General features: G+C 40.9%; 2 protein-coding genes and 1 long non-coding RNA gene across 4 annotated transcripts; 1 reads left to right on the top strand and 2 right to left on the bottom strand.

Moving 5' to 3' along the window:
* isg20 (interferon stimulated exonuclease gene) lies at window positions 1-3,904 on the bottom strand. 2 transcript variants are annotated; one of them, XM_082540823.1, is made up of 4 exons: window positions 3,806-3,904; window positions 1,579-2,250; window positions 1,000-1,200; window positions 1-821 (listed from the first exon to the last, which is right to left on the bottom strand). In XM_082540823.1, exons 2-4 carry the CDS (start codon window positions 2,218-2,220, stop codon window positions 624-626), a joined length of 1,041 nt encoding a protein of 346 aa, XP_082396949.1. In that variant the 5' UTR covers window positions 2,221-2,250; window positions 3,806-3,904; the 3' UTR covers window positions 1-623. The 2 variants fall into 2 exon arrangements, with proteins under 2 accessions (XP_082396949.1, XP_082396950.1); XM_082540824.1 differs by lacking the exon at window positions 3,806-3,904 and adding an exon at window positions 3,270-3,780.
* Window positions 3,905-4,823: 919 nt separating this feature from the next.
* pdia3 (protein disulfide isomerase family A, member 3) lies at window positions 4,824-14,465 on the bottom strand. The gene is made up of 13 exons (XM_082540607.1): window positions 14,127-14,465; window positions 12,984-13,062; window positions 12,750-12,867; window positions 12,178-12,285; window positions 11,874-12,003; window positions 11,643-11,759; window positions 10,293-10,418; window positions 9,801-9,980; window positions 7,568-7,676; window positions 6,545-6,673; window positions 6,239-6,318; window positions 5,517-5,574; window positions 4,824-5,436 (listed from the first exon to the last, which is right to left on the bottom strand). Exons 1-13 carry the CDS (start codon window positions 14,258-14,260, stop codon window positions 5,326-5,328), a joined length of 1,479 nt encoding a protein of 492 aa, XP_082396733.1. The 5' UTR covers window positions 14,261-14,465; the 3' UTR covers window positions 4,824-5,325.
* A 184-nt stretch (window positions 14,466-14,649) lies between these two features.
* On the top strand, window positions 14,650-22,854 carry LOC309710816. The gene is made up of 4 exons (XR_014277809.1): window positions 14,650-15,062; window positions 20,376-20,448; window positions 22,077-22,224; window positions 22,359-22,854. It is a non-coding gene; the product is annotated as an uncharacterized lncRNA (long non-coding RNA).
* The last annotated feature ends 1,321 nt before the right edge of the window (window positions 22,855-24,175 follow it).

The raw sequence follows: 24,175 nt of genomic DNA, 5'->3' as shown, positions 1-24,175 counted from the left end.
TTTTTGTTTTTAAATATGATGCAGTTTTATTAGGACATTTCAGAGCAGCTTACAATGTGAGATGATCAAAATACTAACCGAACCCTGCTAAAATCAGTCCACATGACCAATATCAGCTCATAGTAATATTTGTGATTTCCAAGTTTTTCTATCAAGGCAGTAACTAACATTTCAAAAGCAGTCATTCATCTTGTGTTTTCAAGAACAGCTACATTTATGTCATCTTTTCCAATTAATAGATGAATTTTTCAAGGAAGAGCAGATACTTGTTAGAGAACTGCAAACCTCAAACACAAGAGCACCAACTCTTACTTTATAAATACAATCAAGTCTGGAACGACTAATTTGATCAACCATTTCTACAGACAACCAAAAGTCTTTTGTTAGAAGCTCTGAACATGTTTAACATGTTAAACGCAATAAGTTAGAAAGTGTTTTTGTTCCACATTTTAAAGGCATTTCTCTCCAAAGTGATTCAGGACACCTTCAATTTAACATTTCTAACATTCATTCAGATCGGACTTCCATTAACTCTCTGAACCTGCTCTGATGACTACGAACATCATCACGCAAAAGGAGCCTGCTGAGGTATTTCCCACTGTCCCACCATTACTTTTCTCCTATTAGCCATCAGCAATGATGTCATCCGGCCAGTACTCGTCCTGCATGTAGTGCTTTGATGAGGAGAAGCTTGGCTCGAGTGGAGCGTCGTCATCCCTCAGCTTGTTCTGCACCTCCTGCTCCCACTCCCCCTCCACCAGCTTGTAGAGGTCGAGCGCAGCCTGAGCATCCTCCACTGAACAATGACCTCGCTTCCCAACCTGAGAGAGTGATAGGATCCACAGGATTACAACAACAGTTACACGAGCATATTACTAAATCTAGCCTCAGATACCAGAAAATAACTTCAGTGAAAAATGCTGTGACCTGAAAGGAACAATTTTCCAAAACAGCCGCTCATCACTTGTTTTGGAGCGTCCTCTCATCTCAAGCTCTCACCTGTATGCTCCTGTTCAGCAGCTTATTTGCCAGCGTTCTGAGGGAGGGACAGCATTTACTGGGGAAACCGGCCAACCGGCTGAGGAGACGCGTTGTACTCGTGTCCCTGACCATGTGACAGGGATGAACCATGTCCAGTGCCTCAAAGTCATTATAGATGGAGTGGCCCACGACCACTTTGCCTTCAAGTATACTGAGGATCTAAGGTAGAGAGTGAGAAGGGATGATTCATCGAGATTTAAACTTGGCCAAGAGTTTTAGTTAATGCATCTATTGTGTTCATTTGAGCACCACCCTATTGCACTGCCGGTGGGGTGACGATAACACCAAGGTTATCGGCTGAAGGGAAAAAATTAAAAGTTAGGATTCCACTTTCTTCAAATAAAAACTCAAGTTGGGCACATGATAGAACAAAAGTCTGATATACAGTCCTCCTCCCCCCATGATGACAGAGTGTCCTAAAATGATTAAACTGAAGTTTTTCTCCTCAATCCACCAGATTATCCCAGGAGAACAGTCTCTATTTTAGAGCCCAGGTTAAATCTTTCATCACTGTTGTCTACAAACACTCAGACGTACCTCTTCTCTGGCTTGAATGAAGGGTGTGGCGTTGAGGAGATGATGCCTTCGGATGCCGCTCCAGCGAGTCCTGAAGTCTGTGACAGGCTGACAGGGTTTCACGTATTTATCATACAGCACGTTCCCATGATAGTCCAGGATGCTGCAGCGGGCCAGCTCGCTGCAACGTCCTCCAGACCCTGTCCCCACCATCTCACAGTCCAATGCCACCACTGTAGTCGGGCAGGAGCTGAAACACGGCGAACTTCGACCACTGGCTGGAGGACTGGCTTCAGAGGAGAAGCCACTGTCCATCTCCCACCGATCTCCAAGGGCCGCAATGACAGAGTGGTGGTTAGCTGTTCCAGACACTGATGTATGTTTGGATAGATCAGTGCTTTCAGAGTTCAAAGTGCTTTGATTTTCCTGTTCTGGAGCGCTCATTTTAGACCTTTTGATCAATACGTTTGTATCAAGTGATTCATGGTGGGCGTCCGTTCTTTTCATCTTCATGTTGGCGATTATCCTCTTTTCCTGATGCCTCTTCCTGGCTCTTGCATTCTCCATGGCGCAGAGCACCATGGCTTTTTTACAGAGATACCGATAATTGCTGAGAAGACCTCGTGAGGAGGCTTTTCTCCTGTTTGATGACTCTGCCATCATTGATTCGTGGAACAGTTTTCACAGTCATGTCTGAGGAAACAACACAAAAGTCAGGATAGTGATGACCCTTATTAAAAATGTGGCTCATCATGAACTGCAGATTATTGAAATGATGTGAAAATGATTTAAAAAAATTGTTAATGAACTATTCCTGTACAATACACAGTACATGGGGATTGACAAGTCATTAGCCGGTTAGCATATCCTGGATAACCCAAGGAATACACCAGGCACAAATTAGCACCATGTTTCACATGCAGTTTAGTTTCATCCTTTGCACAGCTTCCCTCTTTATCTGCTTTTTACACAGCATCAATAGAACCAGCAATATGAAGCAGGTCTGGTGGAATCACAAGCACCATCTTAGGAGGAAATGATTGGCTAAGGCAGGACCACACCCAGTGTAATTCCTAATACTAATACAATAACCAGAACTTCAAATTTCATCTGGAATGACCTGAAACTAGAGACTTTGAGATTGCGGTTTGAGCATGAGCAGGAGAGTGAATATCTTGGAGAAGATGAAGCTGTAAGGCAGGAGGAAAAGAGAAAGACCACAGAGTAGATTAATTATGTAGTGAAAGAGGACATGCAGAGAAAGGTCTGAGGTGATAAAAGAGGATCCTAGGAATTGTGTGAAATGAAGGGAGATGTGGTGATCCCTAAATGGACCCGATCAAATAAGGGATGAATGAATTAATAAATGCAAATGTAAGGCATTTTGCGCACTTGCTCCACTTTTCAGACCCATAGGCTGTATCGATGTTCTGCAAACATGAGGAATTCTTCACGTTTTTAGGATTGGAAAAACACCCAAGGAGGACTGTCCCTGCATAGTCGCATTTTTGGTACACCTGAAAGGGAATTTTAGCCAATGCGAAAGTAAATCACTTTGATATAGCCCCGTTTTTTACTTCATGCACTATGAAGACAATAAAGCAAAAAAGTTTGAGACTAACGTATTTGGTACCACCTGAACATCGTAATTCTCCAGCCACAATAATCTGGACACGTGGCCATACTTACGGGTGCCTTTAAGGGCCACATACCTGACACTAACAGTTTGACTCTTCTTAGTGGCATAAATATGATGGTGGTGTCAAGTTAAAGTTTAAAAACTTTTTCCTCGCCAGTCTTCATGTTGATAAATAATAAATCCAGCATACAATTCAGGCTGTATATACAAAGCACCCATCATCCAAACATCATCCGCCTGGATGATCCGGATATGACGAGGCCTTGATAGATTGTAAAAGCTTACAGTTTTGTTTTGTTTTTTACAAAAAACGCGCTTGGCACTTTTGAAATCAAACACTAGCCGGTAACATTTCAGGAAAAAAAACTGAAGCTCATGTAAAACGAGTTTGCATGTGACTAAATTCAGCTGGAAATTCCACGTATTTAAACACAGTTTGTCTCTCAGTTTGATTATAAAAAGAAAAACCCCAGCGAGCCGCAGAAAGTCGCGTTAAAAATAAGACAACGCCCCTTGAGATCGATTACAAGCATAAACGACGTATTTCTGAACGCTGACAAACACGAGAACAGAAATGAATTGAGAAAGAGTAAAAATATCTTACGTTACCTTCTGAAACAGCACGTGTAGGGTCTGAACATGCCCGGACAAATCGCCTCTACTCTTTAATCCCATTGGTTCAATCTCTTCTTCTTTAGTTTACTCAGACAAACTCACATGCGGAGTCGCCGCCTATTGGTTGGGTGCGTACCCGTGCGTTGTCTAATATTAAACTTTGTTTGATGATGTAAAACATGTAAGCGTGACAAATATGAAAATAAATAAATACACAAGAAAAGTCTGAGAATCCATCAGCGTCTTCATTTCCTCCAGAGACTCTGGGTTTTTGCTATTTGCAGCAACATCAGCAATCAGTTTTGTATGGGACTGTAGTTGCTCTCTGATCTCCTACGGAGATGATAAAGTGATCTCATCTTGTATGTTATATACAGTCCGTAATTCGGACCGCTGCCAAAAACACATGAAAAAAAAAAAGAATAAAGATTTTAGCATTAGCTACCTGTAATATAGCCTAAGGGTTTGGAAATGTCCCATTAACAAAACACCTTTCTTTGCACTCAGAGAGGTACTAAAATAAATCTCATGTGAATCCCACATTATTAATTGTAGGACTATAAATGTCCCCATTTACAAAAATGCGGTGGTATTTTAGCTTCTAATCAAGGTTAACATCTAGATTTCCAACATGTGAACTGTACCCCCCCCCCCCCCCCCAAAAAAATAAAAAAAAGCTACAGATCAGTAAATATCAGAAAAATGATGTAGATGCACTGATTATTTGGCTTATATTTATAGTATTTTGTGATTGGGATAACTTTCTCCAGCCCAAGAGAGGCTGGTTTAGTGATATTTAAGGTAAATATAACCAAATAACTCAAATTTGTTTTTGAAGATGTGACACACACACACACACACACACACACCTTGCTTAAGTCTCAGTTTCACTACAGATACATCAGTTGTTCACATTTAGCCACCAAATATTAATTTCCAATTAAAATGATCAACTATGTCTAAGTGTGTGCCAAACAAGCGTTTGAGTTGATAGAAAAGACTTCAGAGTTCATTTTGGTTTTGTGGGCCTTTTTATTTCACAATCCTTCCAAATGTACAAAATCAAAGGCATGTTACAAAAAAAAAAAAAAAAAAGAAAAAGAAAAAAAAAGAAAATAAAGAAAATTTCACCATTACTGTGATTCCCCTTTGATGACAACAACAAGAAACTAAAGCGACAGATGACAGACTGTATCAAACCAAAGTGCATCAGCCTGAGGTGTAGTAGACAAGACCAGGGGAAATAGAAATCTCATGTTTTAAAAAAAGTCATCCCATCTTCCCTAAAAATTGGTTTGTTTTGAAATATTGGGCAGACCCTGGCCAAAACCTCTCCACCTTCCACAGCATTCCCAGTGCAATGAGGACCTAAAGGAAGGGCCACGTCTTTGACTTCAGACCATTCGGTAGTTCACTAAGAGAGAGGAATATAATTTAGTTCTTTTTCTTCCCCAATCCTCCTGTTGTGGTGGTGGAGGTAGGGAGGGGTGCTGCTGAGTTCCTGTTTGGAGCTTTTATAGCTCTGACTTCTTCTTCTTCTTCTTCTTGGACTCCTCCTGCATCACCAGCGGGTTTGAGGCCTCCCTCTTCAGGTAGGAGATGAAGTCACTCACCTCGCGACCTCCCTGCAGCGAAAGCAGAGGGTTCATCAGCAAAGCACAGACATCACTTTGCCACTGTGAATGGCACTTTAACAGACACTCACCTCATATTTCTTTGGGCTCAACTTGTGTCCAGCTGGAGAAAAGTAGATTGTAGGGAATCTAGAACAGAGGTTGAGGACAAAGATTATGATTTCATGTATCAAACTGCACAGGTAATCACACATGCATGTTAACCTGAGTTCCTTCACCTTTCCCAAAGTCAAGCTTCTCACATAGCTCACAGCTAATCATAATCAGTCTGTAATTAAGCTTCAGGATGTCTGCAGTTTCATGTGCAGTGTTCTGCTCCCCCCCTTTTATCAGTGATGAAGATATGTAGCTGAGAGAATACAGGAACAGTCTCCAAGTTATGTTGAAGGGAACATACTGTATGCTCTGTCATCATGGCAGACAGATATGGTCTTTAAATTCACTCTAATGTCACATACAGGACTCAGCGTGAAGCTTATGGCTGACCCAAATTGTACACCTTCACATGGTACAAGAATGTCCTGACTGTTCCGCTTAAAGAAAATCTGCAATATTGCAAAATTCTGTCCCACATTCCTCATCCCTCTTTTTTTTTTTTGTAAAATTAAAACATATTCTAGCTGCTTTGACTGCTACTAAAGAGTTTAACAATTCACCACACTCAGCTGCTCACTTTCACTGATGCTGCTCATCTTGAACTGTCCACAGCATGAAGTTGGGGGGGGAAACCATAAACCTTTAATTTAATTAACAGCCCAAGCCTTATCGTCACATTAAATGACTCAGCACTTACCCGCTGACTTCATATGGAGATGGCACATCATTGGCTGTGGCGTCCATTTTGGCAATGACGACGTTGGGATCATCGGCCAGCTTTAGAAACAAACAGGGCAAATTGTTAAGTCTTTCCAAGACAATTCACTAAACCTTAACATCCACACGTTAGACTAGTCTACAGGCTGGGTGATGCAAGCCAGAACAAAAGCAAGCTAATCCAGGAGGTCACATGACTTAAAGTTCTGGATAAGTTACTTAAGAACATGTTATTGTTTTAATGCGAAAGATCTGAACTAGCAGCAGTTCAGGATCGCTTGCTCACCTTCTCTCCCAGCTCTGTGTATTTGGGCTCCAGGTTTTTGCAGTGCCCGCACCACGGAGCGTAGAATTCAATCAGCACGTCTTTGCTGTCATCGTTAACGATGGAGTCGAAGTTTTCAGCCACCACAACCTGAAGAGACATTGCAGGTATTAGAGCTGGTTCTGTACTGCAGCCATTTTCCCACCTGAAGTACCCAGAACTTCCTCCACTCAAAGGCTATTGTCTGTTTCTACTAATGTGCTGATGCATGCTCAGTAATCCAGATGAGGTAAGATGATGAAATCATTGCTTCCAAATGAACTGAATGATCTTTCTGGTTTTTGAAAACATTTTTACCTCTGATTCACTACTTTTGTACCTCACCAGAGTTGCAGTCTCATTGATCCATTTAATTATTATCTTTTTTTTTTTTTTAAGCCATCTTGCAAATTTGTTCTGCTGTTCCCAATCGAGAGTGCTGGGTTCCACTGTTAGGAATAATCTGACTGACAGCTCCTGCAGTGGACAAACGGCCTTAGGCTTTATCTCTAGTCCTAGGCAACAGTAAAACTTAATCTCCGTTAAAGCTGTCAAAACATGAGGCAAGAGTGTGAAAGGAAGGGGGTGGGGGGTGTTGTAGACCGATTATACGAGTTGTGATTATGCGTTGTCACTGAATTAAGCAGAGTATCCAGGATAATTGCACATCCTCACGGTGCATTTATACACAGCACAGAGCTCCATCCATCCACGGCTGAAATCTTTCAAATAAGATGTAGCTACTAAAAAAGAAAGTGGACTTGAAGGCAGTTCACCTCAGAGACTGGACAAACTAGGCAACTGCACTAAACCTCAGCATGACAATCATTTCTTAAATGAGTCAAAGCTACTCCAGCCGAGGCAGAGAATAAACATTTGCAGCTGTAAATGATTATAGGCCCCCTTTAGCCTTAATGTACGTTTAAAAGCATAAAGCATGTCCATGATACACAAAGAAAGTGTTTAGTACAAATCTTACAAGTGTCAGAAAAAAATTGATCTCACCTTAACAGGTCCATCGTTGTTCTCTGGGATGGGTTCTGATTTGAGATAGCGCTTCAGCTTGCCATCAAAGTAGTCCTGCAAGAAACGCTCCAGAGCTTTTCCATCACGACTGTTGAAAGACATTCAACGAGTCAGTAAAGTCACAATTCTCCTTGAGCTGGAAGTCATTAACTAGGCACCGTTCTTTTAGCAAGCGCCTCATCTACCGATTAGTTTCTTAGGCAACCGAGGTGGGAATCAGACACTATGGGTATCGCTTAGGTTTTATCCCATAAAGAATGAGAACACAAAATTGGTCCAAAAACCTCACATGTTCAGCTGTTTTTTTGTAAAAAAAAAACAACAATGTTAGTCTTTCCTGAAGCTATGGGGCATATATGGTATCACTCTTGGCTGGAAGCAGTGCTTAAACAATTGGAGGAAAAAACAAACAGACAAAAAAAACCCCACAAACTTTGTCCAAAAACCTCTCATGTTTAACCGTTTTCCACTTTTTCTTTGGTCATTTTAGCCTTTTTGGCCAGGGTGAAGGGAGTATCTGCCATCAAACAAGAGGACAGCCGCATGTAGCTATGATGATGTTTGCTAGTTCACCTTACATGCATTAATGTAATAACGTGGTTAGCCTACTCAACGTAAATTACACACGAACAACATTAAGCTACTGACCCAGAGAAGAACGGCTGCTGCTGCATCATCATCTGTCATCATTTCTGCTACACTGGCAGGGCTAGGGGCCAGGACTCTAATCTTCGGGTTTTTGGGGGATGTTGCTAACTCCGGGTCCGATAGCAGACAACCCACCCGCAGTAGATGTGCACGGTGTGAGGTCTCACAGCAAGCTATCAAATACGGCGCATTTCTCGGCTTTAAAAAAATAAAAAAATAAAAACGCTATGCGTCGCCAGCTGTTTAATCGGATTCTTGGTGTTACCTCCTTTGACAGTATCACAAGATCAGCTTAAAGCACTTGTTACAGGCTGCTGAGTTTGCATATTTTGCTGTGAAGTACAGCCAGACTTTCGACCGCTTCGCCTTGGGCATTTTTAATCTGTAGCTCTGCTCTTACAAAAAACAAAAAAAAAAACAAAAAACAAAAAACGCACGGACCTGGACCCGCCTACTATCCTCGGAAACTTAACTCATTCACTGCCATTGACGTCTATAGACGTCAATTACATTTTTCAATGGGAGGGGCTAGAATACAACCTCTGGCAGCTTGTCAGTGAATTTTATTTTTTCATATATTTGTAAATAAATTGTTTTGATAAAACAACCTTTCTCAGTGTTATTTCTGTTTTATAGAAGTGAAAAACTATTTTATATGTTAGAGGTGTCACAAAGCAAGAAATATTAGCACTTTTCTGCTTGAAATGTATTTTTCACAAAAAGCTCGTTTTCTCCCTTTTTTGGGTCAAAACAGGCATTTTTGGTGGAACCCACCTCTCTTCTACAGCTGATTACTAATGAATGGAAAATGGTAGAAACAAGCTTTTTTTTTTGGATGAATGCAGAGAGTCTGTTCTTCATTTTGGTAGGTTCAGCGTTTATATGATCATAACACAGTTTTCTGTGGCTCTTCAAAAATGAGTAAAAATGCTCAAAAACCCTGGCAGTGGGGAGTTACCCGATTTGTAAATGGCTGGCAGTGAATGAGTTAAAATGATTGGTTAGAATCTAAAGTGTATCACAGCTCAGGAAAGAGGAAAAAAAACAAAAACAAAACAAAAACCCACTGAAATAAAGCACCGAAATGTGCGCTGCTTTTCGGTCTGTTACTACCAGTACCCATCCCTAATCACCACATTTATACATTTTGTGATAAGGCGAGTTGTGCAATAAATACTGTGATATCACCTTTTCTTAAATATAAATTTTAAAGTTTAAACTTTGTCAATATCAGTTTTATCCAATAAGGTCAATTTCTTACTTCAGATATGCTGCAAATGAGACAGCGCTTAAACAGTTCCCAAATGCTACCATCTGTAACTGAATGGGGGTCAAATTGGCAATTACATGCAGTCTTGTTCATTATATTCCCAGATTACTCCATTTATTTCATAACATATTTGGTGTCCAGTTTTTATACAGTTTTGCCACACCATCACAAAACTACACTGTTTAGAGTTATACTCTATGTAGCAAGGGTTCTATTAAATCCAACTAGCAACTTGTGACGTGATGTGTGTGCGCACTGGTGGGGAATTGTGGTGAAAAGTTGTCCTGGACTTACGAGAACTCCTCAGTCATGGTGTATTTGTCTCCTTTGGCGGTGCGGATGGCCACCACAGGCAGTTCGCCACTGGGATTCAGGCCAAACTCAGACAACTCGTGGCTGAACATGTTCTTGTTAGCTACAGCAAAGTTCAGCTTCTTGCCCTGATCCAGGAAGCCCTTTGCCACCTTCATCACCCTGAAAGATGCCAAGATGGTTTTTAATCATGCTGCCAAAAACAAAGATAATACTGTGGAGGATTAAATTAAGGTATTAAAAAAAACAGAAAGATCTGGTCTCATTTTCGTTTCTTAGCATGTGGCTAACTGCCAAAAGGGGAGGTGCATGGTCTTGTACTAAACAGAAAACAAAACTTATGATATTCAAGATCGATCTGAGAATCAGCCATCTCTGCACAGTGCAGATTTAAAGTCTGCAGGGAAACGGCAGCTTCAGAAACAGAAAAACACCACAAACCTTAAATGAGCTTCCCCCCCCCCAAACACCTACCTGTTCCTCCAATAGTTGGAGCCTTTAGGGTTTTTCTCATAGTCAACATCATAATAAGCCACCAGAAGGTCCTTCCCTTTCAGCTGGTCCTTGTTGTTGTCATTCATGTGGGGACAGAATCCAAAGCTGAGAAAAACAAAGAACACACAAAAAATAAATAAATAAATAAATCAATCAAAGTAGAGCTTTGAGTTTAGCCTCCAAATCTGCGATGCTGAAGCAAAATGAAATAACAAATAAATAGGAGTATCCTGCATTGTGTGCACATGGACTTGGGTTAAAAAAACAAACAAACAAAAACACTACATGTGTAGACTGGTTATAGCAGGAGCACTTGTAAACCACGCGGAGGAGATAAGCAAACAACTGCTCTCTGCAGGTGCGTCAAATGTCAAAGTTATTACCCAAAATAAAACCCATATCAAGTCCCTATTATCTGTAACGCTGTTGCAGTGGTGGAGGTGCATATCTGAACACCAGCTTGCGCTAAACCACTTTCAGGTGCATTCTTTTCTTCTCTCTGATGTCAGTTTAAGTGGATACCCTTAAACCTTTCTCAGGTTTCTGCAGCTACACCCACCTGCAGTTCAAACTCTGCAAGGAGAGCCAATCACAAAAAGGCTTGCTTAAAAGGGAGACCAACTGAATCTGCTTGTGTCAGACAGAACTGAAATAAGGGAGATCTAGATCCCCAGATAGGATAATTAAAGCCCATTTTGAAATGTGAATCATGCAAAGCTACTCTAGTACCAAAATCCAATAGTATATATAAAACTAGAACGAGCATGATTTCCCTTTAAATATTCAAACTGAAGGGACAGTTCAAACATATTAAAAAAAACCAAAGTAAGCTTCATATTAATGAGCTTCAGAATTATACAATTAAAACCATGTTTGGGGGGGAACAAAACAAATCTGCCTGGATCAACTGCATGTACTTTATAAAGTGGGTTGAGGTCAAACTCACACTCTGAATATAAACAAGACCTCAAACAGCAGAGTTTCCATCTTAGCTGATCCCCTTCAAGACTGATTACACAATGGGTCACAAAATCATTTTTTCCTTTAACTGAAGATTCAATTATCTACTGGTGTTATTACACTTTGAGGCCAATTTACTATGAAGTAATATTTATTCAGTGCCAAACTCTTTGCTACTGCCAGAACTGAACTGTGTCCCGAGAGGACAACTGCCTACCAAACAAGTTCCTGTTGGCACTGGGCCAAACTTGTAAATATGTACCTTTGAATGAAAATTGACTTCGTATTTAATCCTAAACAGATCAACTATTTATAGACTGATTATTTTGATGCCTCTACAAAGTGTCTCTTCTAAAAAGCAGGACTCACATGTTGTCCTGGATGAATCTCTTGATTTTGTTGCTGGTGTATTTATCCTCACTGAATTTGACCGAGCTGTCTTCAAACTTGTTGTTGAGTTGGGGTGGACGGAACAAAACGACTCCCCTGTAAGCCGAGAAAGAAATATTTCACTAACAGCAGATACAAAGGTGAGACCAAATGTGCAATAGTGTTATTTTTAAATGGTTTGGTGAGAGACGTCTAAAGAGATCTACTCACTCTCCCTCAATGTCATGGCTTTTGAGGAGAGCCTCAGAGTTTGTGTGGGCGAAGCGGTAGTTGTCCCTCAAGGCGCTCGCTGCCCTCAGGAACTCAGCCTGTTCTTGGCTCTTGTCATCAGCAAAGAATCCTGGGAAGGAATGGTCAGTCAGACCAGGATTCAATATCAGCAGCAAAAAGCGGCAATAGTGTCTGAACAAAAAGTGAGTAACATAAAATACCCTAAACTTTAAATTATGAAGAATGTTACTAGTGAAGAGCTTTAAAAAGACCTTTAGAAAAGTTTCCTTAACTAGATGCTTACCAACAACACTTGCATCTTGATCTGCAAGAAACTTTTCTAGGTCTGCGTTATCCTTGAGCACCACAGAAGCTGGACCAGCCTGCTTCTTCAGGAAGCCGACAATTCCATCTGCAAAGAGAAGTAGTGAGGTGAGAAGGATGCAAAAAGACAACGAAGAGCCACAGGACCAGTCGCCTGCTCATTTGTACACTGATTTAAGATGCAAACAAACTGAATGAGTGGGTGATGTGGCAAAGAGATCAATTCACATCTCTTGTGGTAGAAAACTTGCTGGTTTTATCTTGAAAGTTCAGCTTAACAGAGTACGAACGTTATGCTCTTTTGTATACGAGGTTCCAGTTGTATGAATTTTATGTTGAAAATTCCGTCACTGTTAGCCATGTCTTGTTCCTTTACCTTTAAAGCTGGTGTTGTGGAAAACTCTGTATCCTTTAGTTACCTCTCCACATAGCCCTCATTCCACTAAGGATATCATTTTCACATATAAAGAATTCCTCCAAGAGGCAGATCGAACGCCAAGTTAAACACCTAACTCTCAGATCTTCCAGTGCTAAAAGACATGAGGGCAATACCTGCAGTTCTGGGACCATCATAGGGACCAGATTCATCGCCATCCCTGAAGATCTTGAGGGTTGGGTAGCCACTGACGCCATATTTGCTGCATATGTTGCTGTTGGCAGTGCAGTCAACCTAAGCAGAAAAGCAAATTATTCTCACTTTTCGATGAGACACAGAGCACTGCAGTTCAGAGTGCAGAGAAGCCACACTGAAGTGGACAAAGTTAAGTGATCTGTGTTGTGCAGTACCTTGGCCAGTGAGACGATGCCTTTCAAACGTGTGGCTGCTGCCTCGTACTCAGGTGCCAAACGTTTACAATGGCCACACCTAAAGTCAGAAGATATGGATTAGTCAAACAAACAAAAAAACAACAACAAAACTTTAGGGCCTAGCCAGATGAAGACCTCAAGGTAGACCTAGTGGAATCTGATGATGCAACCTAACTATGTTTGAATAAATGGAAACAGGTGTAAGTACAAGCAAAAACATGAAAAATGTACTGAAGATTTAATTAGCCACATATTGTTACAGCTGTGCTTCATGTTTTCTCAGGTACCTATATAAAAGTTGTCCTTAATATAAGACAGACCATTATTATAATATTGCTTGCGTTTTCTGTAGGTCGAAAACCCAAAGGTTTAGATTATATTGAGAAAATAAAACCAAGACTAAATATTAAATCTTCATAAAAATTTGTGAATATTTGCCTTTTTCAAACAATTACAGAGTTTGAAAAGACAGCAGACCAGACAGCACAAAATGTACTCGTTAGTGCTTTATTATAAGGAATACTGTACATTTTTATTTTATTCAAGTTTAGCACAAGGGTACACGTCACATTTCCTCTGGGCCAATCCCAGGTGGACACCAAAACTTTCCTGGCCAATCAGAAGGTTACAACAATGAATGGACACACCCCCAACTTCCTCAGCCTCATTCGCACATAATCTCTTTTTTCTTTTAAAAAAAAAACCGGAAACTAAGCGGAGTTAAAATACGACTAGTTAGTCACTGTTTAAGGTAACATTTTCAGTGTGCCACTAAACTGCAGCACCTCTTAAAATGCGACGTAAAATAAAACGCAAAACACAGCGAATTAGCCTGTGCCTTTCGACTAATAGCTAACAAGCTAATGCCTGGTCCTACGCCAAGAAGCGAGCGAATTTGACAGTTCTGCCTCCACTAAAGTTAGCAACAAACAGCGATGCAGTTTGCACAATTAATTGCACGTTTCCGACAAAACGAAATTCCCCACTGACATCCACGATACTGAGAGTTCTGCAAGTGGGTACCGCTCAACTGTTAACCGCAAAGAGAGTAAGCTAGGATTCGCGTTTTTCACTTATGCAAATTTCTCTGATACTTCGGAGAAAACATGTGACAAGACTCACCAAGGGGCAAAGAACTCCACGAGAATTAGCTCATGGTCTCCGATCCTGCTTTCGAAATCGTCATCCGTGTACTCAAGCACATCACTGGCTCGAGAGAACCCGGCGAGAGCGGCCAAAAAGATGAGTCTCAACATCGCACACGGCGCTTACTGAGTCCTTTAGTTTGCAGAACGGTTTTAGGATGCAGATGGGGTCTGTAGAAGCGCCCCTCTTCAGTTGTGCTGCAAGGGGAAAGCCAAGGATGCGAGTTCCTCAGACAAGGCCAAGCGCAGACTGGTCGAAAGAGAAAGGAATGGAGGCGGTGTAGCCCTTCACACAGGCTGCGAAAACTCTCATAACCACAGTGTGGCAGCCTCTCATTGGTTCATTTACACAGTCACTCTGCCTCGATTATCCAATCAGAAGGAGGCAAATAAGACCTCATCGTCTCCAATCAGGAATGGGCAAATCATGGCTTTTTAATGTCAACACAGCGACCTGTCCAGGATGTACCCTGCCTCTTTCTCTATGACAGGTGGGAAAGGCTTCAGTCTCCCGTGCCCCCGAACTAGTTAAAGCAAGGGTGTTAAACACAAGGCCCGGGGACAGAATCGACCCGGCGAAGACCCTAACCCAGGGGTCGGCATCCCTACACGCGAAGGGTTAACTGATGGCACGATCATAGCTGGACTGGTCATCCGGCATACTGGGCATTTGCTCGGTGGCCCGGTGACTTTTTTTTTTCTTTGTAACGGTATAAACAATGAAAGGTGGTGGATTGGCCAGATGCTGGTCGGTGTGTAAAAATAACTCAGTTATTTGGTGGTGGCTATGATGGTGCTTCCTCAGATTCAGTAACATTAGCAAGTGGTGGAGGCCAGCAGGTGGATGAGAGAAAGGGGAGGCAGGAGGAGAGCCTCGAGGCAGCCGCCGAGTGTCAGGTGAACTGAACTTCAGGTAAGAAGTTAAGACCTGCAGTCTGTCTGGGTCAGATATAAACCAAGTTTAGGTGGAGTTTATTTTCGTTGTGCTGACTTTTTACAGTCAGTTACAATAACTTATACTGCGTACTAGCTAGCATGACAGAGTTTATATACAGCTGGGTGGGTGCTTTGATGTTACTGATGTTGAACTTTATTTAATGCACAAGGTTAGTTAGTAGAGTTGCCAACCGTCCCGTAAAATGACGGAATCGTCCCACATCGAGAGGAAATATTACGCGTTTCGTGTTGAGGTGAAAAGGGACAGTTTGTCCCGGACTTCAGCTAGAATGGATAGAGACACAAAGTTCATCAGAGCTGAACAGGTGATGGAGAAACAGGTTTACCTTTTAGGTGACATGAATGAGTTGAAGGGAAGTTATGAACTGTTTCTGAGAGACAAATAACACCAGGATCCTTTTTTTATATAGCTGACAGCTGGTAACTGTGCAGGGGCGGGTCTAGCAAAGTTTTGCCAGGGGTCCAGGTAGGGCATTAACAGGGAAAGGGGGGCACAAAGAAATACTTTCTTATTTTCATTTAAAATGTCTTGCTTTTATTAAATAATTATCTGAAGCTTACAACCAAAGTTTTTATCTGACGTACAATGTATAGAAATCATACATATAACATCGAAGCAGCTGGAATCCACAGCTGTGCGTGTTCATGGAGCTGCATTTTCACCTGCTGGACATCACTACCTGACAAGTTTAACCGTCTTCAGAACATTGCAGAGGCCTTATTGACAGTATTTGGCTCTACATATCTGTGTGAGCAGATTTTCTCTCACATGAGTGTCCTCAGGTGTCCTCTGAATGCTGGACACTTGGAGACCTGTGTCTCTGAGTGGGAGACCAGAGATCAGAGTGTATTAACAGACATGCCATTATTTTTCTTATCATTGTTGTGAGGAGACCATAAATAGCATTTGCATTTTCTGTTGTACAGTTCATTTGCTGTTATGGAGTACTTGTTATGGATAAAGTGTCTTTTTTTTGTTTCAAAACAGCTGATAACTATTCGCTGATAGCTGCCAACATCTGCGAACAAATATAATTCTATAAAGTGGTCCTATATAGTGTGTAACCGTTAATATAGAGTGTTATTAAATTTATTGCTAATGCAATCATATGGCACACTGACCTCTGAGGAAATTTTAAATGGCACTCCTCATCAGAAAGGTTGCCTAACCCTGCCCTAACCCATTGGATGGCTTTGGAAAATGAGAGAGGAGGGATAGATTTTGGACTTCTCCTGTGTTTTTATAGGTTTTATAGCGTTTCGTACTGATTAAGACCGCCACCATACTACACCAGTTTAGTAGTGGTAATAAATAAAGAATACCAATTAAATACAGTTTTTAAAAATCTATCTACAATAGAAATGTCGGGGGGGGGGGGGGGTTTATAATAGTTTGAATGAACAGTGTATGCGAGAAATAATTTAAAAATAAATACTGAAATGACCAAAAAGTCAGACTATTTAACTGTTGGGAAAGGTAGATTTGAGAGTAGATTTTAAAAACAGCTTAAAGTCATGTGATTTATGTATTATCTGTAATATATAGGGTGGCATACTAGAAATGTTATCAACCTTTCACACATTTTCACTCCTTTGTAGAAATGCTGGCAGTACCCCACCAGGAATAGCAATTTGAAAAACTGGTGGCTTTACTGCTATTTTCAAACTGCTTTAATGTTTCCTAAGGTCACTTTGAAAAACTCTGCTAGGCGATTAAAAACACTATTCCTTTGTCCTTTGTTGATGGAGTGCGATGGACATCAAAATCTACCATGCTGCTCCAAAATATTCAATATGGTGCTTCAAAGGACATAAGATATGTATGAGTCATGTCCTTTTCGAACTCATCAAACAACTGTAATTTATGAACATTTCTGTCTCACTAGAAAAAAAAAATCAGCACAGGATAAAGGTTGTTATTCAGAACTGTGTGCTAATTTAATTTACAGTAATCCTTCTCTCCAAGTGGACCCGAACCATGCCAGAAAAGTACTTATGCAGCAATCACATAACCAGTGTCAATGAGGAGGACACTGTCTTTGGAGTGAATGAGCTTATGAGATCAAGCTTCAGAAAGTATTCTTCTTCTTTCTTTGGCACTCAGAAGAGGTCATTCATCATCTTGTGCAGCTACACTATGGACAGAAGTATAACCTGTTAATCATTGAATTCAGGTGCTTGCAGTCCTATTGCCACAGATGTACAAAACCAAACACCCTTTCCATGCAGTCTGGCTTTACAAACATTTGTAAACAATCACTCATTCTACAGAGCTCCTCGATACTTCATGAACAGCTGTAAGTGGCATTATTTCAGAGTGGAAGTGTTGAGGAACCACAGCAACTCATCCACAGAGCACCAGGGCAAGGAAAGTCACAGAGTGGGCTCGACAAGTGCTGATTCACATAGTGTGTAAAGGTCAGCAATAGCTCTGCTGACCCAATAACTGCAGAGCTCCAGTGCTATCACCACTCACTATTTGTGTTGATGGCATTAACATCAGAACAAAGCGTGTGCGCCAAGTGCTTCATGGGTGGTTCAGGGCTCCCATGGCTGAGAAACACCTGTAGGTGTAATGTGGAGGTGGCTCAGTACTTTTGTCCATAGGGTGTAGTTTTAGAGTAATGACTACACTCGGAAGTTGCAAAATATGGGTCAAAGATCTTGTGCGCTCACAGTCCATTACCCCAGGGTGTGGTGAGGTCATTGATCCACTTGTGCACCATATGCAAAAAGGGGCATCGGAGAGTATCCACTGGTTTTTGAAATCATAGTTCAGTCATGTAGCAGATTTATTCAGGCCACCAAACTTTTCATTACAGTCTTGAAAGGGCCCCATTCTGACTCAAAGCACTCTACACTACAACCCACTTGTAAGCACTCATTGGTACAGCACTTCCCGAGGTACAGAACCTACTGTATGCCAGGTCCAAAGCCAGTTTAGTATCAATTAACTTAATGTGCATGACTGTGGACTCTGAGAGCAGGCCCGAGTACCTAGAGGAAAGCCATACAAGCACACAGGGAACATGCAAACTCAATCCCAGCTATCCAGGAGATTCAAACTAATGTGAGAGACAACATGGAAGAACACAGTTAGACTGCGATGAGCATTTTTGTTAGTTCAGAAAAATGAAAACACAAGAAGGGAGCTGTTGTCCTCACACATATCTGCACATTTAAAAGGGCATTTTACTTACAAAAAATAAATAATTTTGTTTAGTCATTGCATTTCCTGCAATTAACACAAAGATGTGACAATATTTTAATTAGTTCAAAGAACCCACATTGATTAAGTGAGAAACTAAATCCTGCCTAATTATATTGTACCTTCATCCTCATGTCCAATCATCTTGAATTCCACCCGAAGTACACGATAGAAGAAACCGCATTCCTCTGGGGGCCTCTGGATGTCTGGAGTTTTGATCTCCTCCATAATGTTTCATGCCCTGGAGGACGGGGCTGTGGCCCCCCCACAACCTCTAGCAGATCATTACATGAAGGAACCTTTTTTTTTTAAAAAAACAAGCGCGCTCATGCTCACAGGTGTACACACGGGTGATCACACCCACAAACTACACCCTTTTTGGCTCCTACCTCAAAGCACACTGTGTTCTGTTGATCTTATGTGCTGCACAATAATGTTTAATATTTAGTATTTACTGTCATATTCCCATATATCATTGTGATGTTGTTTATTCTATTACTCTTGTTCTCTTCTGCTTGTTTTCTTTTTTCTTTCTCAGCAGGTGATCCAGGTGATTGATATATGCATTTTTTTTTCTGCCCGTTCTGTTGGTTTTTGTCTTTTGCCCTTCTCCCCCGTCCCTCTTCTCAGCTGTTTCTCTTTCCCTCTTTCTTTCTCCCCTTCTTTCCCCCAGTCAAGTCTGTCCCGTATTCAGCAAGTGAAAATAAAATAAACAATAAAAGGTGAATCAAATGGACCATTATGGCAAGGCTGGGATGGTCAATTTGGTAAAGTAAATCCGTTGGGCATCTTTCTTTGCCTTTAGACAATAATTCTGATGGCAAAAGAGCCAAAGGGGACAGGCAAAAAAAAAGAAAAAAAAAGAAAGAAACCGCATTCCTGTGAAGAATTAAAAGTCCCTAAATTTAATGTACAATACTACGGCTTTAAATTAAAAGATTTTATTTCATTCAGTTGCATTTCCTTCAGTTGCACCTCCGGCCTTTGGCAACTATTTTCAATTCAAACATGCTTTTAGTTGGACAACTATATAATACATACAACTTTTAAAAGAAGTAACGAATTTTATGAAAAGTTAAAGGTGCACTAGATTTTTCATTGGTTGTACCACCTGACATGGAAGTGTGTATGTATAACTCACACCAGATGAGTAAAAGTTGCTTTGAAAACTATTGGATGTGGTATGAAAAAGAAAGATTTGACTTTCTCAGTGTACAAATTAACTTGCATAGTACACACATAAGTTGCATAGTAAAGAAAAATGTAAATAATAACTTGAGCTATTATTCACAGACATAATATAGGTAGAGCCTTGGCTCAGATGTCAGAGGAAAGGTCAAACAGACTCATCGCCATGCTGATGTGCAGTTCTGCTTTTTGTTTTTTGTCTTTATGCCACATATCTGTTGTGGAAAAAGCCATAACTCCTGGGATTTAGTGTGTTGAAGTGTGACTTTGCAAATATAATTAAAATTGGGTAATTTTCATTCTGGAAGTCAAACACTGTCCCCGTTACAGCAACAGTAGATGTGACTGCTGGACAATGATGATAAATCATCAGTTTCCATTAAATGATTAAAAGCTGACGTGTCACTTTGTTTTGGTAATGTGTTGACCTGTAAGTTTGCTTAGATATTTTCACAACTTCAGTGTAACATAAGCTACAACAAGACCTCCATTCTGACTAAATTTGGGGACCTGTAGAAAATGTCATTATTTATTTTCAAAAGTCATTATGTTAAATCACTGTACGAATGAAGTCAGTGACAGTGTTATCATGTAAAAAAAATAGACTTTATGTTGTATGCGTACAGAACAGATTAAAGTTTCTACTCTTTTGAGACATAGAAAGTGTGTCTGTTGGGGCTTTAACATTGGGTATAAAAATTTCTTTTGTGATAAAGCTTAAAGTTAGAGCTGAATCACGTGATCCCTAACTCTCTCTTAGTTAAGCTGCAATAGAGTGTTTCTTCTTCACTTACCTTTTTCACTCTCTACGTGTTTATACACCACTATACATTTAATCATTGGTTATTTTTAATCTCCGGCTCTCTTCCACAGAGTGTCTTTTGTCCTGTCTCCCTCCAATCACCCCCAACCAGTCAGGACAGATGACCTCACCACCCTGAGCCTGGTAAGGCCTGAGTTTTCTTCCTGTTTAAAGGGAGTTTTTCCTTCCCATTGTCACCAAGTGCTTGCTGACAGGGGATTGTCTGATAGTTTGTGTTGAAATGAATTGAAAGCGATAATAAAACTATAACACCTTCCAGTCCTGGTCACATGCACACCCCACCACGTTATATGGATAATTTCAAGCTGAATGCTATATATTTGAACAGTGCCATTATCCAGCAACATCTATTTCATTATAAGGCGTTTTTATTATCAAATACACACAGACAAAAAGAAACCTCAGATTACACAACGTAATGTGATAATACAATAATAATAATAATATACACAGTGAAGTATTTTTGTGTGTATTAGTGCAGAAATCCTGTTTGAGATGTAAACCGAAACGTTTTCCTAACTTGTAAGTCTGCCGTTATATAAACTCTCCACCAGAGGTCTGTGAAGGTTCTCAGTCACCAGAGGGCGCTCTTTTACTGCAAAGGGACATTGGTATAACAATTAACCCTTTATTGTTTCCCCGTGTTTTTTCTCAATACATTACTTATTTACTTTCTATATTTCTATGTTTTCTATATTACTTTCTATACTTTGTATATTGCGGGTGCCCAGTATGAAATCTCAAAATGCTTAAATCTTAAGAAATTCAAATAACTGCAGTGCCGTTTAGCAATGTTTCTTTTGGACTTTTTTTTTCAGTCAAAATGCAGCCTTAGGGGAAAGAGACTAGCTGATGTAATGAAAGTTTAAATATTAAAAACTCTGTCAAGGCTCAAATTATATAAAAATAATTCACGTATCTTTAAATAGGATATAATCTGGCACTGTAAATGAAGATGCTCTAAATTGTTTAGATTAGTTTATTATTCTACCAGAAACTTTGTGGCAGCTGTCATAAATGATGTTTAAATGCTTAAAATGAAACTTTTTACTATTTCATGAAAAATAGTAAACTCATTTTGAAGGTCAAAAATCCCGGAGCCAAGGTGTCACCATTTCTCTGACTGGTCACTTGTAGATTCAGCTTTTTAGATCGTATTTTTTTTTTTTTTTTTTTTAAAAAGAACTTCTGGAGAAAAGCAGGATGGTTGAAAAATCTGTTCACACTGGATTTCCTCATACATTCATCATTAAAAACCTTTGACTAAGTTCCTTCCTTCTTTAGACCCTTCCCAGCTGTGTTGCCCTCCCACATATATACTGTCACAGGTTTGTCACAGCTTGCTTTCATGAGAATGCTGCATTGACAGAACAGGTCATGCAGGGCTCAATTTCAAGCCTCAAGCAGAAGGCTTACAACAGGAGTAGGGGTTTGCATATCACAATTCTCAGTTTATAGTGTAAGGTAAAGACCCCACAGTATTCACCAGAAAACCAAACAATCAGACATCCTACTGGCAAGAACTTTGTGATGATAGAGGGAAAAACTGCCTTTTAACAGGAAATCTATAGCAATGAAATATTTGCCCAAATAATATTATTAAGTCACTACAATACACAGTGTATTGTAATGTACTGCACTGCTAGATTTAATGATTTAAAACACCAACAGTAAAAATGTGAACATATAGCATATAGCAGAACATATGAGCATATTCCTCTTTTTACTTGTAAACTTTGCTTCTTAAACAGACCTGAGGAAGACTGTTATTGCTGTGGCTCAGACTGGGGAGCTGCTTTTCTTTCATCTGTTTACTGTAAATTGATGGCTGTGATGGAAATCACAGAGTTAAGACATGAGAAATACAGGGATCAAATGAGGTTACAGCATCCTGAGCAGGTAGAGGTCTACGGTAATATATATATCTAATCAATATGTGATCACACTTAACTCAGTCTCAGTATTAAACATTATTTTATTTTGAAATCCTGCATTTACTTATGCAATTACTGGCTCTCATCTGTGCTGTACAGATTTGCTGTCTTCTACCCACAAAGCCTCTTCCTCCCCCCCCATCAGAGCCCCTCTTCCCTCTGTGAAGTTGTTGCCATGACAATCTGCTTGCTCCTCAGTCATATCTGGAGCAAGGAGAGGGAACGTCTGCAGCATTATGCCAGTGACATGCTCTGACTACTGTGAGAGACACAGTTCGAGGGAGAAGGAGGAGCGAGGAAGTGTATTCAGTACATCAGAACCTTCCTTCAAATCCAGGAGGGGAGAGAAATCAAGTCTTCCCGTTTCAAAACACCCACACTTGACATCTCAGCCGGGTCTCCACAGAACACTGAACGCCTTGTTGTCCCGTCAGCTCCCCGGACCAAAACACAGGAAAATTTGTTGCTTATTTCACTGCTGGAAACAATAAAATGCTATTTATTCAGAATCAGAATCAGAATCAGAATACTTTATTGATCCCTGGGGGAAATTATTTTTTGTTACAGTGCTCCATTTTAAACCAACATTAAGACAAGACAGACAATACGCTAACTAAGAATAGTACAATATATACATATATATACATACATACATACATTGTCACTTATAAATAAATATTTGGAAAAGAAACATGTGTAGTTGTAGCAGCAAACAGTGTGTTAAGTGGATGCGTTGTACAGGGAGATGGCCACAGGCAGGAATGATTTCCTGTGTCGTTCAGTGGTGCTTTTTGGTAATCTCAGTCTCTCACTGAACGAGCTCCTGTGACTGACCAACATGTCATGGAGTGGGTGGGAGGTGTTATCCAACATTGTCTTTATCTTGGACAGCATCCGCCTCTCCGACACCACCTTGAGGGAGTCCAGCTCCATCCCCACAACATTGCTGGCCTTACGGATCAGTTTATTAAGTCTGTTGGCATCTGCGACCCTCAGCCTGCTCCCCCAGCATGCAACAGCATAGAGGATCGCACTGGCCACCACAGACTCATAGAAAATCCTCAGCATTTTCTGGCAGATGTTGAAGGACCTCAGTCGCCTCAAAAAATAGAGACGACTCTGGCCCTTCCTGTAAAGTGCTGTGGTGTTTTTAGCCCAGTCCAGTTTATTGTCAATGTGTACTCCAAGGTATTTATAGTCCTCCACAATGTCAACACTGACCCCCTGGATTGAAACAGGGGTCAAGTGTTTCCTGGTCTTCCTGAAGTCCACGATCAGTTCCTTGGTCTTTGCCACGTTGAGCTGCAGATGATTCTGCTCACACCACGTGACAAAGGAGTCGACCACAGCCCGGTACTCTGTCTCATCATCCCTGCTGATGCATCCAACCACCGCAGAGTCATCAGAAAACTTCTGAAGATGGCAGGTCTCTGTGCAGTGGCTGAAGTCTGTGGTGTAGAGGGTGAAGAGGAAGGGGGAGAGGACAGTCCCCTGTGGTGCCCCTGTGTTGCTGATCACCTTGTCAGACACACACTGTGGGAGACGTACATATTGTGGTCTTCCTGTCAGGTAATCAACAATCCAGGACACCAGAGAAGCATCCACCTGCATCGCTGCTAACTTATCACCCAGGAGGGTCGGCCTGATGGTGTTGAAAGCACTGGAAAAGTCAAAAAACATGACCCTCACAGTGCTCGCCGGCTGGTCCAGATGGGTGTAGACACGATTGAGCAGGTAGATGATGGCGTCCTCAGTTCCGAGGCGAGGCTGATAAGCGAACTGAAGGGGATCCAGGTGTGGTCTTACTATGGGTCGCAGCTGGTCCAGGATGAGCCTTTCCAGGGTCTTCATGATGTGGGAGGTCAGTGCCACGGGCCTGTAATCCTGGGGGCCACTGGGACGAGGCGTCTTTGGTA

The sequence above is a fragment of the Aulonocara stuartgranti genome (assembly GCF_965226115.1).
Source record: "Aulonocara stuartgranti genome assembly, chromosome: 7".
NCBI lineage: Eukaryota > Metazoa > Chordata > Actinopteri > Cichliformes > Cichlidae > Aulonocara > Aulonocara stuartgranti.
The sequence above is the reverse complement of the archived record's forward strand: the minus strand, read 5'-3'. Positions and strand labels throughout refer to the sequence as shown.

Excerpts from the sequence above, each read along its gene's own strand:
- isg20 (XM_082540823.1), bottom strand. The coding sequence starts at position 2,220 with ATGATGGCAGAGTCATCAAACAGGAGAAAAGCCTCCTCACGAGGTCTT. Across the intron at positions 1,201-1,578 it reads TCATTCAAGCCAGAGAAGAG|ATCCTCAGTATACTTGAAGG; the intron begins GTACGTCTGAGT and ends TCTCTACCTTAG. Across the intron at positions 822-999 it reads TGCTGAACAGGAGCATACAG|GTTGGGAAGCGAGGTCATTG; the intron begins GTGAGAGCTTGA and ends TCACTCTCTCAG.
- pdia3 (XM_082540607.1), bottom strand. The coding sequence starts at position 14,260 with ATGTTGAGACTCATCTTTTTGGCCGCTCTCGCCGGGTTCTCTCGAGCC. Across the intron at positions 12,868-12,983 it reads GCATCGTCTCACTGGCCAAG|GTTGACTGCACTGCCAACAG; the intron begins GTACTGCACAAC and ends TTTTCTGCTTAG. Across the intron at positions 12,286-12,749 it reads TGATGGTCCCAGAACTGCAG|ATGGAATTGTCGGCTTCCTG; the intron begins GTATTGCCCTCA and ends TTCTCTTTGCAG.